General features: G+C 48.8%; 1 protein-coding gene across 1 annotated transcript; it reads right to left on the bottom strand.

Moving 5' to 3' along the window:
* Positions 1–706: 706 nt before the first annotated feature.
* On the bottom strand, positions 707–13,860 carry OGFOD1 (2-oxoglutarate and iron dependent oxygenase domain containing 1). Its single transcript, XM_061571999.1, has 14 exons — positions 13,525–13,860; positions 12,163–12,314; positions 11,327–11,373; positions 10,712–10,812; positions 10,044–10,160; positions 8,539–8,630; positions 7,993–8,121; positions 7,094–7,207; positions 6,333–6,412; positions 5,950–6,143; positions 5,248–5,544; positions 3,691–3,825; positions 3,178–3,236; positions 707–2,201 (listed from the first exon to the last, which is right to left on the bottom strand). Exons 1-14 carry the CDS (start codon positions 13,790–13,792, stop codon positions 2,022–2,024), a joined length of 1,965 nt encoding a protein of 654 aa, XP_061427983.1. The 5' UTR covers positions 13,793–13,860; the 3' UTR covers positions 707–2,021.
* Positions 13,861–14,215: the final 355 nt, after the last annotated feature.

The following is a 14,215-nucleotide window of genomic DNA, read 5'->3' on the forward strand; positions in this document are numbered from 1 at the left end:
TGACCGATTTGGTCCATTGACAGACCTCTATTTTTTAAGGATGGAATTTAAACACCATATTGACTTAAAGGAGGGGCAGGGTCAACGTGATGAGAGGCGAGAGAGAATAGGTCGGAGTGCATTCTCAAAATTGGATTTTGATCACGGAAAGAAACATACCTGTGCCTACAGAGGAAAGATTTCAATCGGCGCAAGCAATGACGTTTGGATCATAAACATGGGCTCTGGCAAGTTATTGTTACGCTCGTTTACCCAGGAAAGCCTGAGTTTCAAGGCTATTTTCACGAGGGTCTTGCCAAGTACTTGCATTGTGTCACCTCAATGCAGTACTTTTCAGATAATAATTCGGCATTGGGATGTTTTGGCCAATGCCAGTTGCATTGTTTTTTTTAGCTCTGGAAGGAAACTAAAAAAATCCGGAAGCCCTCCATGCATAACAAGGGGAGAACACAACTCCACACAGACAGAACACGAGAACATACAACTCCACACAGAGAGAGCAAGAGAACACATAACTCCACACAGACAGAACAAGGGGAGACCACACAACTCTACACAGAAAGGCGTCCGAGTTGGGAATGTAACCCACGAGCTTCTTTTCGAGGCACACGTGTTAGCACTGTACCACCATGTCACCCACATATGGGGGAACAAGGAAAAACGTGCATGTTGGGAATTAACTCGAGACAGAATGAAGCACACTCAGTTCAAAGACAGACACATCGTGTTCTCTGTTGGTAACAAGGTTCTTGGACAAGACACGCATTGCTGAGACACATTGCTGTAAGAGATGACAGCCGGTGCTTGAGACTGACAGTGGTAGGCGATGGAGACATTCCCGATAGGGTGACCACTGTGGAGACGGAGCAATGAGATCCGCTCATTTGTTGAAATTCTTTCACACCGTACATAGCCAACCGTGCTAACTGGAGTGGGGAAGGATGAACTAAACGGCTCATCTCATCACAAGAGCACGAACTACGGCATTGACATTGGAAGGCCCATCCAACAGTGGATATATCTTATCCGTTAATGATTAACCCACAATAAGAGACTTAAAAATTATCCTCTCGTGGGTATGATTTGTTTAATAATCGAAATGTATTTTTTTACCTGTCCTTTCTGTCCTGGAAAGCTTCCAGGCTGCACTCACACACATTCTACTCCATGGCATCTCACAGCAACGACTCATAACATTCTTGTTCAAATGAAAATAAACACAGAAATGTATAAAAACCAGGCATTCCATCATCTCAGGCCTATACCTGTAAGATGGAATTTAAACATCGTGAAGTGTGGATGGATTGCAAGGCACGGAAGGCGATATAGATCAGAAGCATCTTCTCAAATGTAAAGTTTTACCCGAAACCTCGATGCACGACTTGCCAATACTCACTATACTCATGTAACATATCGTTTTGCTATGGATCAGGGAATGCCATGAATCCCACTTTAGACAACTTTGCAGATCAAGTGCAAAGCTAAACCTTGGGTAAAAATGTCGTTTCTTTTTTTAATTCTCTGCCAAGGGCAGGTCCACGGATCTATCTCCATTACATCCAAGCGCACTCCCTCCTATTCACCTCAACACCTTGACTCATAGTTGGTGTGGGTCTCCCATTAGCTTCACCTCAGCCGTGCGTGCAGGCAACAACCCACACCCATGGCTTAATTCCAGCCGGGTCTAGCCAGGTTAACCCGAAAAAAAGTATTTCCACCTAATTTAGGCCTAGTCCAACCCCTTAGGCCTTCTCCAGTCTTGCCAGAGAACTGTAAAATATTCAGTGAGAAATTAAGCCCTCCCCTCACCAGATCCAGTTTTACGTTTAAACATGCAGTTTACATTGTACTGGCATACCCCTGGGGTATTACATGTTCATCTACATCAACAATTTTATGTTCCCATAAAAAATAAAAAAACACAATGTAAACATTCAAATTGATTGACGTTTAATACCTGTTAAAAGTAAAATTTTCACCACTAACAGTAAAAACAGAGAACACCGGGGCAGCTGCTGCTTTTATTTCTCATGGTAGACGAAGGAGAAGTCATAGAAGGCGGTGTCGTCATCGTCGCCACCGCCGTTGGCCACAGCGCTGCTGCCCACGCTACGGTGGTTGACGTGCTTCACGAACTTGAGGGTGTCACGGTCCCGGTACACCAGCGCCAGGCAGTTGTTCTCCGGGAACACGGCCAGGAGCTGCTCACACAAGACACACGCACGCGCGGTGAGCACACGCCACGCCAACACTCGTACGGTAACACACTCTACCCTCAGACACGCACGCACGGTGAGCACACACCACGAAAACACTCGTACGGTAACACACTCTACCCTAAGACACGCACGCGCTGTGAACACACGCCACGCCAACACTCGTACGGTAACACACTGAACCCTAAGACACGCACGCGCTGTGAGCACACACCACGCCAACACTCGTACGGTAACACACTGAACCCTAAGACACGCACGCGCTGTGAGCACACGCCACGCCAACACTCGTACGGTAACACTGTACCCCAGCACACACACACACACACGCTACCCACACTAAGCACGCACTATCCTAACACACACACTAACAATAACACACTCTATCCTAAGACACGCACGCTCAGTGACACACACTAACAAACGCACACCACCCCAACATGCATATACACAATACCACACGATATCCCAGGACACACACAACCCAAGTAACAGAGTACCCCAACACACATTATCCCAACATGCACTACCCCAACAAACACGTACTTACAATAACACTCGCCCAACACACATATACGCTCACAGTAACACAAAGTAGCCAACACACACTCTTCACCAACGCACACGTGCTCCCAGTAACACACACTAACCCAACACGCACACAAAGGAAACACTGATTCTTCATACCTGTGGAGTGCGGACAATTTTGTTATTTTATATTTTTTCTGCTGAATTAATTTTAACGTTAGCTTTTCCATTTATGTTCACGTGCATTGCTCTGTACATTGTGCTCATGTATTTTTGTATTCACATTCTATATGTGTCACTTAGTATCACGCCTGAAGGCAGTGTTGGGAAATAAGCAGCCAAAGCAGTGAACATTACTTCACTGGCGAGGTTTTCATGAAGCCCGAGTAACCTGCATTAGTTCTGACACCAAAACATTCCGCGTGCAACTCACTTCCTCGTCCTCGTCTTTCGCTACGTACGACGTGAAACCTCCCCAGTCCGAATCCCAGTCTGTGAACACAGCAACACGTTGTTTTTACAGTCACCACTCAACAAGCAAAGAAACGTGCACACGCGCGCGCCTACAAAAAACCAACACGGTAAAGCACAGGCGACTGAGGCGTACGACCTGTAGAGTAGTCGATTTTCACAGCTCTACTTCACAATTGTATTTCATTGTTTTTCAAGCTCACTTGACAGTTGTTCTCGAATGCACTTCACTGCAGTTCACTCCACATGGTTGGACAGAGGCTGCAGCAGGGGGATTTCAGGAACTCGCCCATTGTTTAAAGTGCCACGAAGCCGCGACCCTCTGGATGGCAAGTCCAGCGTGATAACCATCACACCACGGCAGCGTCCCCATGGACCCTGACACAATGTACGATGTGCCGCAACGCAGCGTCGTGATGTCGCGGCAACACACTGGCGATTAGCCACGTTCAGCGTCGTGGGTCAAGCGTCGTACCGCTGCAGCCGCAGTAGAGCAGCAGGTCAAGGGCGTAGCGAGCGTGCCGAGCGTCGCGGTCGTGGATGAGAGTGTAGGAGCCGTGGCGCCAGCGTCTCAGCTCCCCGTAGCACCGGGGCACTGCGCTATTGCCCCCTGCGGAGCAGAAGGAGAAGGGTAACTGCACCGCGCCTAAGCCTCTGCGATCCAGTGTTTTGAAGGCACGATTATAAAACCCGCGACTTTTAAGGATTTACTGGATGTGCGAGTTTTCTCCAGGTACTCCCAGTTTCTCCCCGTTTATTCCCATATGTGGACTTAGATGCTTTTCTGAAAGAATACATATTATTGTTATTAAATTCAATCACTACATCCAAATACGGCGACATGCACAGCCTGTAAGAAATGGCATGGGGGTAGGAGAGTTCACACACTTGTAACTACATCGACCTGTGATGATAACATCTACCCGACAAGGAAGCTATCTAGACGACAGAGTAGGTAAGATTTTGTATATAGGCAATCCACCACCTGACAGAACATTGTATACATTTAACAAATTCCTCCACCGATGACCAGGAGTTAGCCAAATGGAATGCAAGAGATTCTCTAAGGGGAGGGCCAAATTGCGTGCAACACATTTTATCGTGGTGGAATGGCCAAAATATCCGACTCTTTATAAAGACATTCACAGAACCAGGTTTGAGCGACTTAAGTTTGCCAGGTTATGAGTTCAACTTTATGTTCAAGCAAGTACTGTTTATTAAAAAAAATTTAATGTCATTGTAAAAATCGCCTGATCGATAAACATAGCTTATGTCCGCCATATTTTGTCAAATAAATGCATGAAGAACCGAGAGAAGACGATGCCAGTTTTGTGTGGCTGTCAAAGAGAAACAACGACATTTTGCAAAATTCTAGGCGATTCAACGGGTCTCTTTGATGCGTTTTCGACTTGTACCACGCTCTGCGATGTTTGATGTCTGACATTTCACCCCCACATTCTGGGAGTTTGTTTATGATCCGGAAATCGTGTCGAACAAAACACGGCAGACATGAAAACAGATCTGTTAGAGCGATACAGAGCGACCGCAAAAAAAAACCTTAAGCAACAGCAATTCAACTTGTACAGTAGAACCCCTCTTAAATGACAGTAATTGGTTCCATGAAACCGGTCGTTAAGCGAGTATAGGAAATACATGTTAAAGGATTAATTCGTTCCGATAGCATCGAAAGTTACCGTTTTTCACCAAAAAAGGTACTTTATAATATTTAAATAGATATGAATACATAATGATACCAACAACATTATAAACACAATATTAAAAGAAACATGGTTAATGAATGCATTAATGAATATTTACTGTACATACAACAGCCCGTTTTTAACAGGGAAATGGTAAGTAAGCAAACACATTGGCATCTATGGAGGCCCGTCGCTAAGCGATTCGTCCTTAACTGTGGTGGTCGTTAAGAGGGGTTCTACCCTATCAAACAACACAATTTGGATTCCAACGTAAACCAAAAGTGCATGGCAACCGCAGTTGTGCCAGCGAGATGCTCGCGATGCCTCTTCACCTTTGTCCGCTGAACACGACGAGGGCCTCACAGAGGGCCCCAACGAAGGCCCCAAGGGCCCCGCCGAAGGCCCTGCCGAGGGCTCCACCCCGGCACCTCCCTCCCGTGACGCCGTTGCTCCACCGGGGGCCGGGGACCCGCCCGTCGTCCTCTCTGCATCATCACCGTCATCTCCAGCGGCACCGAGCTCGTCTTCGCTCCCTCCCTCGCTCTCTTCGCCGTCTCCCTTGGCGGAGCTCTTCTTCACCCTCTGAGAGCCCCCCTCCTCTCTTTGCCTGTTTTGGTGCTCACCGTTGCCTGGCGAGGGACACAGGCGCGATGATGACTGCAGGCAAGGGCATTAAGAGAGGAATTTCAGCGAGAGAGTACGTAAAGTTGTACGACCATACCCTGGATGCACTGTAACATGGCAAAGAAACTTGATAGACCACTTGAATTGATAAGGCGTTTCCATGTTTTTCGGAATCACTTGAGGTATCACAGTTCATTCCTAGAATTGTTCCGCTTGGCCTGAATTCTAGGGGGGTGGTGAGGGGGAGGGCAACTCGAGTACATTATCAAGTTCTGTCGTTCATGGGAATTGGATAATTCAAATACAATGCAGTGACGACACTATGACACCACCCTGCGTTTCAACCCTCCCGTCCCTCAGTCTCCATCTCCCCCCGAGGCCACACCACGCCTCATCATCCTTCATATCACCTTCTCCCCCCGACTCGCCATCCTCCTGGGACTCCAAGTCATCGCTCTCGGAGCCAGAGTCCCCCGACGCCAGGAAGTGCAGTTTAAGCCCCGTGAAGTTTGCGAGCAGCAGGAAGAGCGCCTCGGAGCGAAGCAGCTCCAGACACTCGCACACCGGCGCCGGCAGCAAGCGCTCAGCCGCAGCGTCGTAGCTCCTGCATCACAGAGCCCCCGCAAACGAATAACAAACGAGTCGGAACTCCCTGGGCTTGAGGGCGGTCGTTCAAAATATCCCCCGAACTTAATTTGGTTGCGATAGCGGTGAAGGGAATAAGTTCACTTTGGTGGTTTTATGAAATGGCCCCACTGGCTTGTAGAGCGTTGGGCGTGCGGACTGCGCGGACCTGTAGTGCGGTGGCCCTCGCCTCTCCCACTCGATCGTAGACTCTCTCACCGCATCACACAGAGCCTTGAACTTCTCTTCCTAAGCAACACGGAAACACCAAGAACTTTTAACCCCGTCGCTGTCCGCCCGAACACATATTTTGCTGTTAACGCTAATACGATTTTCACACACTGTCTTGCAATTACACAACTAGAGCCTTGCAAATGATCATGAATTGTTTTTCAGGAGAGCGTTGTAAAGCCACAGGTCAGAATTCTAAAATGTTTGGAAATCCTTCCTGTACGCATGAGAGGTGCAACTGTTCACTCGCTTCAAGACTTAATGTATTGTCTTGCTATTCCGTGTCGACATTTGATTGATAATATTTAGTTTCGCATGGAGATGAACGCAGCAGTCTCTGGTGGTCGGAGCACTCACATCAATACGTTTTATATAAGAACACGGACATGAACTCCGACTCAAGCGATGCAATGTATGCATTGTGAACCAGAAGAATGGCTATTATTCGACATAACATCACTCATCACTGCGCCGCCACGTTATCCCCTTCAACGTATCCTTCAATTTTACTTTAACAGTAAGGAACGTTTAGGCGTAATGAATCGTGTTTGACTGTTAAAACGAGCTCAACTGGCTCCGAACCCCCGACTGTCATCTAAGCACACCAGTTTGCATCACTCAGCACTTGGGGAGTCGGCGCGTTTGACCCCTCGAGCTGCTGTGCGTGGACGCGCCGTGAACCGACTCCGGGGCGGTTACCCGCAGGAAGCCCTTGAGCTGTATCTCGGACTCGCGCTGGAACTGGTCCTGGATGGAGGCCTGCGTCTCCATGTCTAGGTACAGCGGGTTCAGCCACTCCAGCAGCACCTGCTCCTGTAACAAGCACCGGCCCACCACCAAAGCACTGGCCGTCAGCACATATCCACCTTCAGTGATCCATCAGCAACAATAAAATGTGGTAAATAAAAAGTTTAAATGCGACCGCATCTTTAATTGCCGTACATAGCAGGGGGAGTACACACTCGAGCGACCGATGATCACCAGGATGAGGGCAGGACAACAGGCCTGACCATTTCATTTCTGTCCCTCATGGTCCTGAAATGCCCCCAAAACATTCTTGCACATGACCTCAGCTCAACGCTCCATCGAAATGTTGTTCAGAGACCAGTACCGCCATGATTATTACTACGGGTGTATTGACCATAAAATACCTGCCGTCTTTTGCACAGTGAAACTTAAGATCCTGTTATGTCATTCGAAAAAGAGAAGGCCATGTATGAGTGTCACGGTCCAAATTTGAAAATTTCCTCCAATAAATTTTATTGGGCAAAACCCATATTACTGCAATGCCCCCTTCTCCTGGCAGACTATACCCATCTGTGAAAAATAGCACCCACGCGTGACAGTTGTTTGCGCTATAACATTGCAAAAATGCCGCAAATACCAAATGTATGAAATGTATTTATTTAAACATCAGGGTATTTTCTTAAACACGTTGAAGTTGATTAATATAATAACTTTGCTTACTTTATTAACGAGCAACCCACACATCCGTCTGTCCCTCCCTCTGGCCGTGAAAGCCAGCCAGCAAAACTTGTTTCTAACACAAAATCATTATTCCACCGCCGCCGTCATGTGCAGCGGCAAGCCGCCCTTACGTCGCGAGGGAGGTGCGGCGTGAGAGCGAGCGGAATGTGCAGCGAGCGCTTGAGGCGAGGCAAGCTCGGGCCGTGGAACCAGCCGCCCACTGACAGACGGCGCTTACTCTGTGAGAGCACCTCGGACACCTGCAGGCAGCGGCGGCGAGGGAAAAGGGAGAGTGGCGGTGGGCGCAGTGGGTAACACAGGCTGGCATGTCGAGTACGGTCAGACAGCACCCCTCCACCCACGATCCGCATGGTGTGGGCAGATTCTCATCCTGCAGCGGATTGACAAATGTGGCTGTACATGTTCGCGTACAAGCGGTTCACATGTGTATACAATTTCAGATCAGTCTTTATTTTGAACGAAATTAGTTATATTTAGTCAACAACAATCTTTTGCCAATACAAAAAACATGCCTTTATCGTATTAAGACTTACGTAGCAATGCAGTTCCTAAAAAAGCTCAACTGAATTGTCAAACTAATTAGCTGTTCAGCACCACTGGGTACGAGTGGGAGTGTTTGTGGTTATGGTTGCAAAGGCCCGCCATCCCAACCTCACCTGGTGGTAGGACATGGGCGACACTTCAAAGAAAACCAGCGTGTTCCAAGCAGGTACCAGTGACTTGACCACACCGAGCGGATTCATGTTTTCTGTCGCACAAGACAGTCAAGAGAGCACCACTCCGTCATGATGTCCGAGTACCAGTTGCTTGGTTTACCATTTAGGAAGGGTCCAGGACCCGGTATGTCCCCCAGCACAGTCACAGGTTCATCAGTTTCAGATTTACAGCCACTAATTGATTTTCTTATAATTTATCATCAGACGATACTTGATCCACACAGTAGGGGGCAGCATCTTCCCAAACACCCACAGTCACCGAGAGCAGTTGCTTGCACAGTCAAACCCAACATGTAAAATCACTGCTCAAAATTATTCACATTAGGTGCCCAACCAAATAAAATGTAACCGGTTTTATAATGCACTAGCGGTAAGTACCCGGCGTCGCCCGGGCAAAAAAGACAGACACACAAATCGACTTACACACAGACATCGACCCACACACATAGAAACACATCGACTTACACGCACGCACACACATATAGACTCGCACACACATATATAGACACACATAGACTTACACACACATATGGACTCACACACATACATACGACTCACATACACATTGCCCTACACACACACATATGGACTTACAAAGACAGACATATCGACTAAGAGACACACACAGGGACTTACACACACATGGACCCACGCACACATATCGACCTACAGACACACATAGACTCACACATACAGACATATGAACTTACACACACATATCGACGCACACACACACATGGACTCTCACACACATACACACATTGGCGTACACACAACGACTGACACACATAGCCAAATCCTCGTAAGCGCGTGTGCACAGACGGACAGACAGACAGACAAAAAATGCCTTTTATAGGTTAGATGGTAGAGGGCTGACTGGACTGAGACCATCATCTGACGACAACTGAGGACCCGGTTGGATCGTACGCGGCTGCCTAGATTCAAACCCAGGATCTGAGGTGTGAGCTCAATGTTCAGACCTCTGAGCCACCTGGCTATTTACTTCCACTCCCACTCCATTGCACAGCTTAACCGTCCCACACACCACTGGTCTTTGCTGCCACTTTAAACTGCCTGATTGCAGTAGCTTTTGCACCCGAACCACAAACACTTCTCAAAATCACATTACGTCAGGCACCGACATTGCTCTCCAGTTTCATCCCACACAAAGCAAAGCACTCTTCAGTGGAATTTACCAACATCCCAACACAGGATTCCCCTGAAAAAAGTCGTGACACTTTCCTGGGTATATAATGGTATTACTATTGTGTTAGAAAAATTAATAGTTTCCCTCAAAAATCTTTGCGACATCTTATACAGGTTAATACAATTTTACATCAGCCATCACTGAGAGTTTGTGAAGCATTCATTACATTTACTGAAAATATTTTTTTGGCAGGGGCCCCTATGAGCCATGTGGCAGGGGCACTTGGGACGGGCCTCACCATCCACACTGAAGAGCTGCAGGGCACCACCGTCCCCCTCGCTCCAGTCCGGCACCAGGTAGAGGATGTAGGCGACGCGTCGGCCCTCCAGCTCGTCGTCGTGACACAGCAGCACGTCTACGGAACGCGGCCACGCGGCGGTCGCGGACGTCACAACGTGCCAGAAGAGCGTGCACTTCCCACAAAGACTTTATACCATCAGGATTTAATGATTTGTATGGATGGGGTGCTTAAATGCCACAGCAACTCAAAGCACCTTACATCACATCTCATTTCAACAATTCAGCTTCACTGCTGCAGCCTAGCCAGGTGGGGGACTATGTTCCTATGTGGAATCCTAATGATGTAATTTCCAGGAATACATGTTTTCATTGCGATGTTTGGCCATTACTAGTTACGTTTTATGATTTTTTATTGACGACAGGAAACCGGAGAAGTTAGAAGAAACCCATCCAGAACAGGTGGAGATCTCCACACAGAAAGGCATCCGAGTCAGGAATCGAACCCAGACACTTCTTGATGCGAAGCACAAGTGTGCGATATCTAGAAAGACTGTGTTCTTCTGCGCTCTGTCTCTGTCTCTTGTTGTCCTTCCCCCGCACCTCCAACTAGTACTGTTGGCTACGTACGTGCAAAAGAAGTTCAACACACACTGTCTCGCCGCTCACCTGTGTAGTCGTACTTGGCACAAAACATGTCCACAGTGTCCTCGAGCTCCACAGCGAGAACTTCCGACAGCCATGCGCGGAAATCCTGGTAGAGCACCGTCCTGGGGTGGCCGCACCACCGGCCAGAGCAGCGTTACAAACCCAAAACACCCGGTCAATCAGCTGATCGCCGTGTTGCCACTAAAAAGTTTCCCGAGGTATTTAATCGCTGAGCGAGAATGGTAACTGCGCAGTTATTTTGTCGTCCGCTGGCATTTTAAATGCTTAAACTCATAGGGGCTACATTGTCGGTAGCAGAGGGCAGTGCACGTGTACTTCTATGCTACCCGCCTTCACCCACCCGCACTGACTAGCTTAAAGGATGATCTAATAACCCGATGACCCACGTAGCATGGGAACACCTTCATCCAGCAGTTGATTGGTGCTTCAAGATCTACTGCATGCGAGGCACAGAATAAATGATAACTGGTGATGACTGTTTGACAAAGGAATGTATTACTGCTCGAAGTGTATAATTTGAGGTGTGCATATATTTAAGGGATTGCCGTGATTTGCTTAGCTGTTAATTATGAATCCAACACTATTCCCCTGAATGAGTAATGCACAGACACAAACCTTAGTGCAGAGATGCATGACTCTTGCCTCTCCTTCAAGTCATCCGACTGTGTGAAAGAAACACACAGCAAGGTCATCATCATCAATGCTAGAGATATAAAGATTAATTATCAGCTATGATCAATTAGCTGCTGGATGAAGGGCTCCCCATACCGTCACATCTTTAACTTTTTTTGCTCGCCTTTTACGAATATGTATAGATGTTCAAGAGGGTAGCGAGTTTGCCGAGGGAAATGCAGCGTTCAGCAAGAGAAGAATGCAGCAGACAAGACGAATGGGCAGAGAGTTTACGAAGAAACTCGTGAAGAACCTACAAAAAACTGTAATGTTGCGTGCGGATGTTTTTTATATATATAAATATTTAAAAGTCTTCAGATGTGAGTAATCACATCGATTGGAAAATATTAGATGGAGAGAAAGCAAAATGTGGAAGTTCGGGAGCAGCTTCAGAAGGAGAGAAGAGACATTTGAACAATCCAGAAAAGACAAACGATGTGTATTGGGCACATTGTCAAAAGTAGTAGTCTGATCTTGATTTGAAGCTTTCGTGACTGCAGGAATCCATACTCTCTTGTTCTTTCGGTAACTTTACCGAAAGACCCAGAGAGTAGGTAATAGTCTGATGAAGTTCTGGAAGGAAAGAGGCCAAGCGGCAGATAAATATGCTGCTGTATGACTTGAAGGAAGCGGGCATGGCACACAGATACTAAGAAGTAAGCTCCAAGATTGGACAGGATGGAGGGGATTTCAAGCGAGGGATGTGTTATCGGGGCACGGAACGAAGTTTCAGTGGCCAAATCCCTTGAGCCGACAACATTGCGGTGAGTGAGGACCACCTGCTGGAACTTGTAAAGGTCGTTGGACTTGTGGTGGAAGTCGAGGGCGAGAAGTTCTCTCTGGAGTCGCCCCAGGAAGCCGTCCTCGTCTTGCAAGAAGTTGGGGATCACGGTGTGCGGGAACGGGCCGGGGCACACCGCCAGCCCCGTGTCTAGAGTAACAAACACACACACACAAAGATCCCCGTATGTTCGCATACCGTGTCAACCCATACGGTTTACCCGTATTCTTGTACATTCGGCGTACTGCCGTTTCAGTACGGGCATAAACACAATTTTTGTTTATCTATTTGTTTGTGTTGATCCCTCGTGATGGGACTTTGCTGGATGAACGTTGGTATTTATAAGGGCACGGGGTGACCAATAAGGTCGGAATTGGTCTGAAATAAGGTAGGCACTAATAAGGGGTTGACAGGAATGTGTTCGCGAGCAGCATCTAATGAAGGCCGGCCTGGGGTCGCCTTTGTCTCCCTCGTGGCGATGTTTACACATCATCAACGCTGAGTACACACGGCACCAGGTACTCGTTTGAGGCCGAGTCGACCTAGGGGAGACCCAAGACAAGTTCACACATTTGCCATCATGAGTGGAAATCGAACGGTGGTGGGCCACCGGTTTTGTTCGCACAGCGAGCTAACCGCTGCCCCACCGCTCCCCGCAACGCCACAAAGACAAAGATCCCCCGTATAGCCTTAAGAGACTGTAGGGACAAGTGCTGTGAGAGAGCACCTATGAAGGCCGGCACGGCAACACGAGGGCTGTGGGTGGCCAGCACCACGCCCGGCCGCCTTTGTCTCCCCAGTGGCGATGTTTACACACCGCACCAGGTACTCATTTCAGGCCTGAGTCGACCTAGGGGAGGCCCAGGACCGGCTTAGATAATTGTCAGATAACAAAACAGTAGTCTCAAGCTCAATCAACACCATAATTGTGGGCGACAAGAACATTCAACCCTGCTATCTTCTGTATTTATGTTAAAACTTATTCGGCTTGGTACTGGACATCTGTAAAACCCAAAAAAACGCTTTATAGCTCATCGGATTCCTCCAGTGCAGGTTCCCCTTGAGCCGGCAACTTCTCTCGTGCTGAACGAGGTCCCCCCCCAGCGTCCTCAATCCTCCACCTGGGCAACTCTTTATAACTCGGAATGCACTGGACGTCTTTAAACTACGGTACTCATGAAACCAAAATGCCTTCTTCACCACAGGCCACCCTCAGGGATGTGTTATTGGGGTGGTGGTGGTGGTGCAGGGGGGGAGATGGTGGGGAGAATAACCACGTCCAGATTGCCCTGTGGATCGTGACACCCCACCAGATGGGGGGAGTGTGAGGACACCCCGAGCTCCTCTCTCTGTCACTCACCTTCAACAAGAGGGGCCCCATCTCTCCACGCCGCGCTCACCCGGCTCCGCACCGCCGAGCTCAGAATCCTCTCGCTCAGCGAGGCCAACTCGCTTCTCGCCTCCTCCCTCCCATCGTCTCCCGCCTCCTCCTCCTCCCTCCTCCTCTTGGCGTTGTTGTTGTTGTCGTTGTTGTTGTTGTCATTGTTGTTGTTCGCGGCGGGGGTGGTGGTGGTGGTGGTCGCCTCTGGTTCTCGTAAGTCGCCGTCCGCCGGCCGCTTGGCACTCATCGCGTAGTTCTCGCGCCGCACTCCACGTGCGTGGCGGGCGGGCAGGCGGTGACCACCACAGAGGGGCAAGACGAAGGCGCCGTTTCTCGTGGAGGTGCCGCGCCGCCATCTTGCTCAGGGAAAGCGCCCCGTGTTTGTGTGGACACTGAACCCCCTTCGCCATCTTGCTCAGGGAAGGCGCCCCGTGTTTGTGTGGATACTGAACCCCCTTCGCCATCTTGCTCAGGGAAAGCGCCCCGTGTTTGTGTGGATACTGAACCCCCCCACCGCCATCTTGCTCAGGGAAGGCGCCCCGTGTTTGTGTGGATACTGAACCCCCTCCGCCATCTTGCTCAGGGAAGGCGCCCCGTGTGTTTGTGTGGACACTGAACCCCCTCCGCCATCTTGCTCAGGGAAGGCGCCCCGTGTTTGTGTGGATACTGA

The sequence above is a fragment of the Lethenteron reissneri genome, chromosome 49 (genome assembly GCF_015708825.2).
Source record: "Lethenteron reissneri isolate LAM-NWPU_2019-01 chromosome 49, ASM1570882v1, whole genome shotgun sequence".
NCBI lineage: Eukaryota > Metazoa > Chordata > Hyperoartia > Petromyzontiformes > Petromyzontidae > Lethenteron > Lethenteron reissneri.

Bases quoted from the DNA above. Each gene is read 5' to 3' on its own strand.
- OGFOD1 (XM_061571999.1), bottom strand. From the start codon at position 13,792: ATGAGTGCCAAGCGGCCGGCGGACGGCGACTTACGAGAACCAGAGGCG. The intron at 8,631-10,043 runs GTGAGGCCCGTC...CTTGTGCGACAG, and splicing joins GCAGCTCTTCAGTGTGGATG to AAAACATGAATCCGCTCGGT. The intron at 7,208-7,992 runs GTAAGGGCGGCT...TGCTTGTTACAG, and splicing joins CGCCGCACCTCCCTCGCGAC to GAGCAGGTGCTGCTGGAGTG.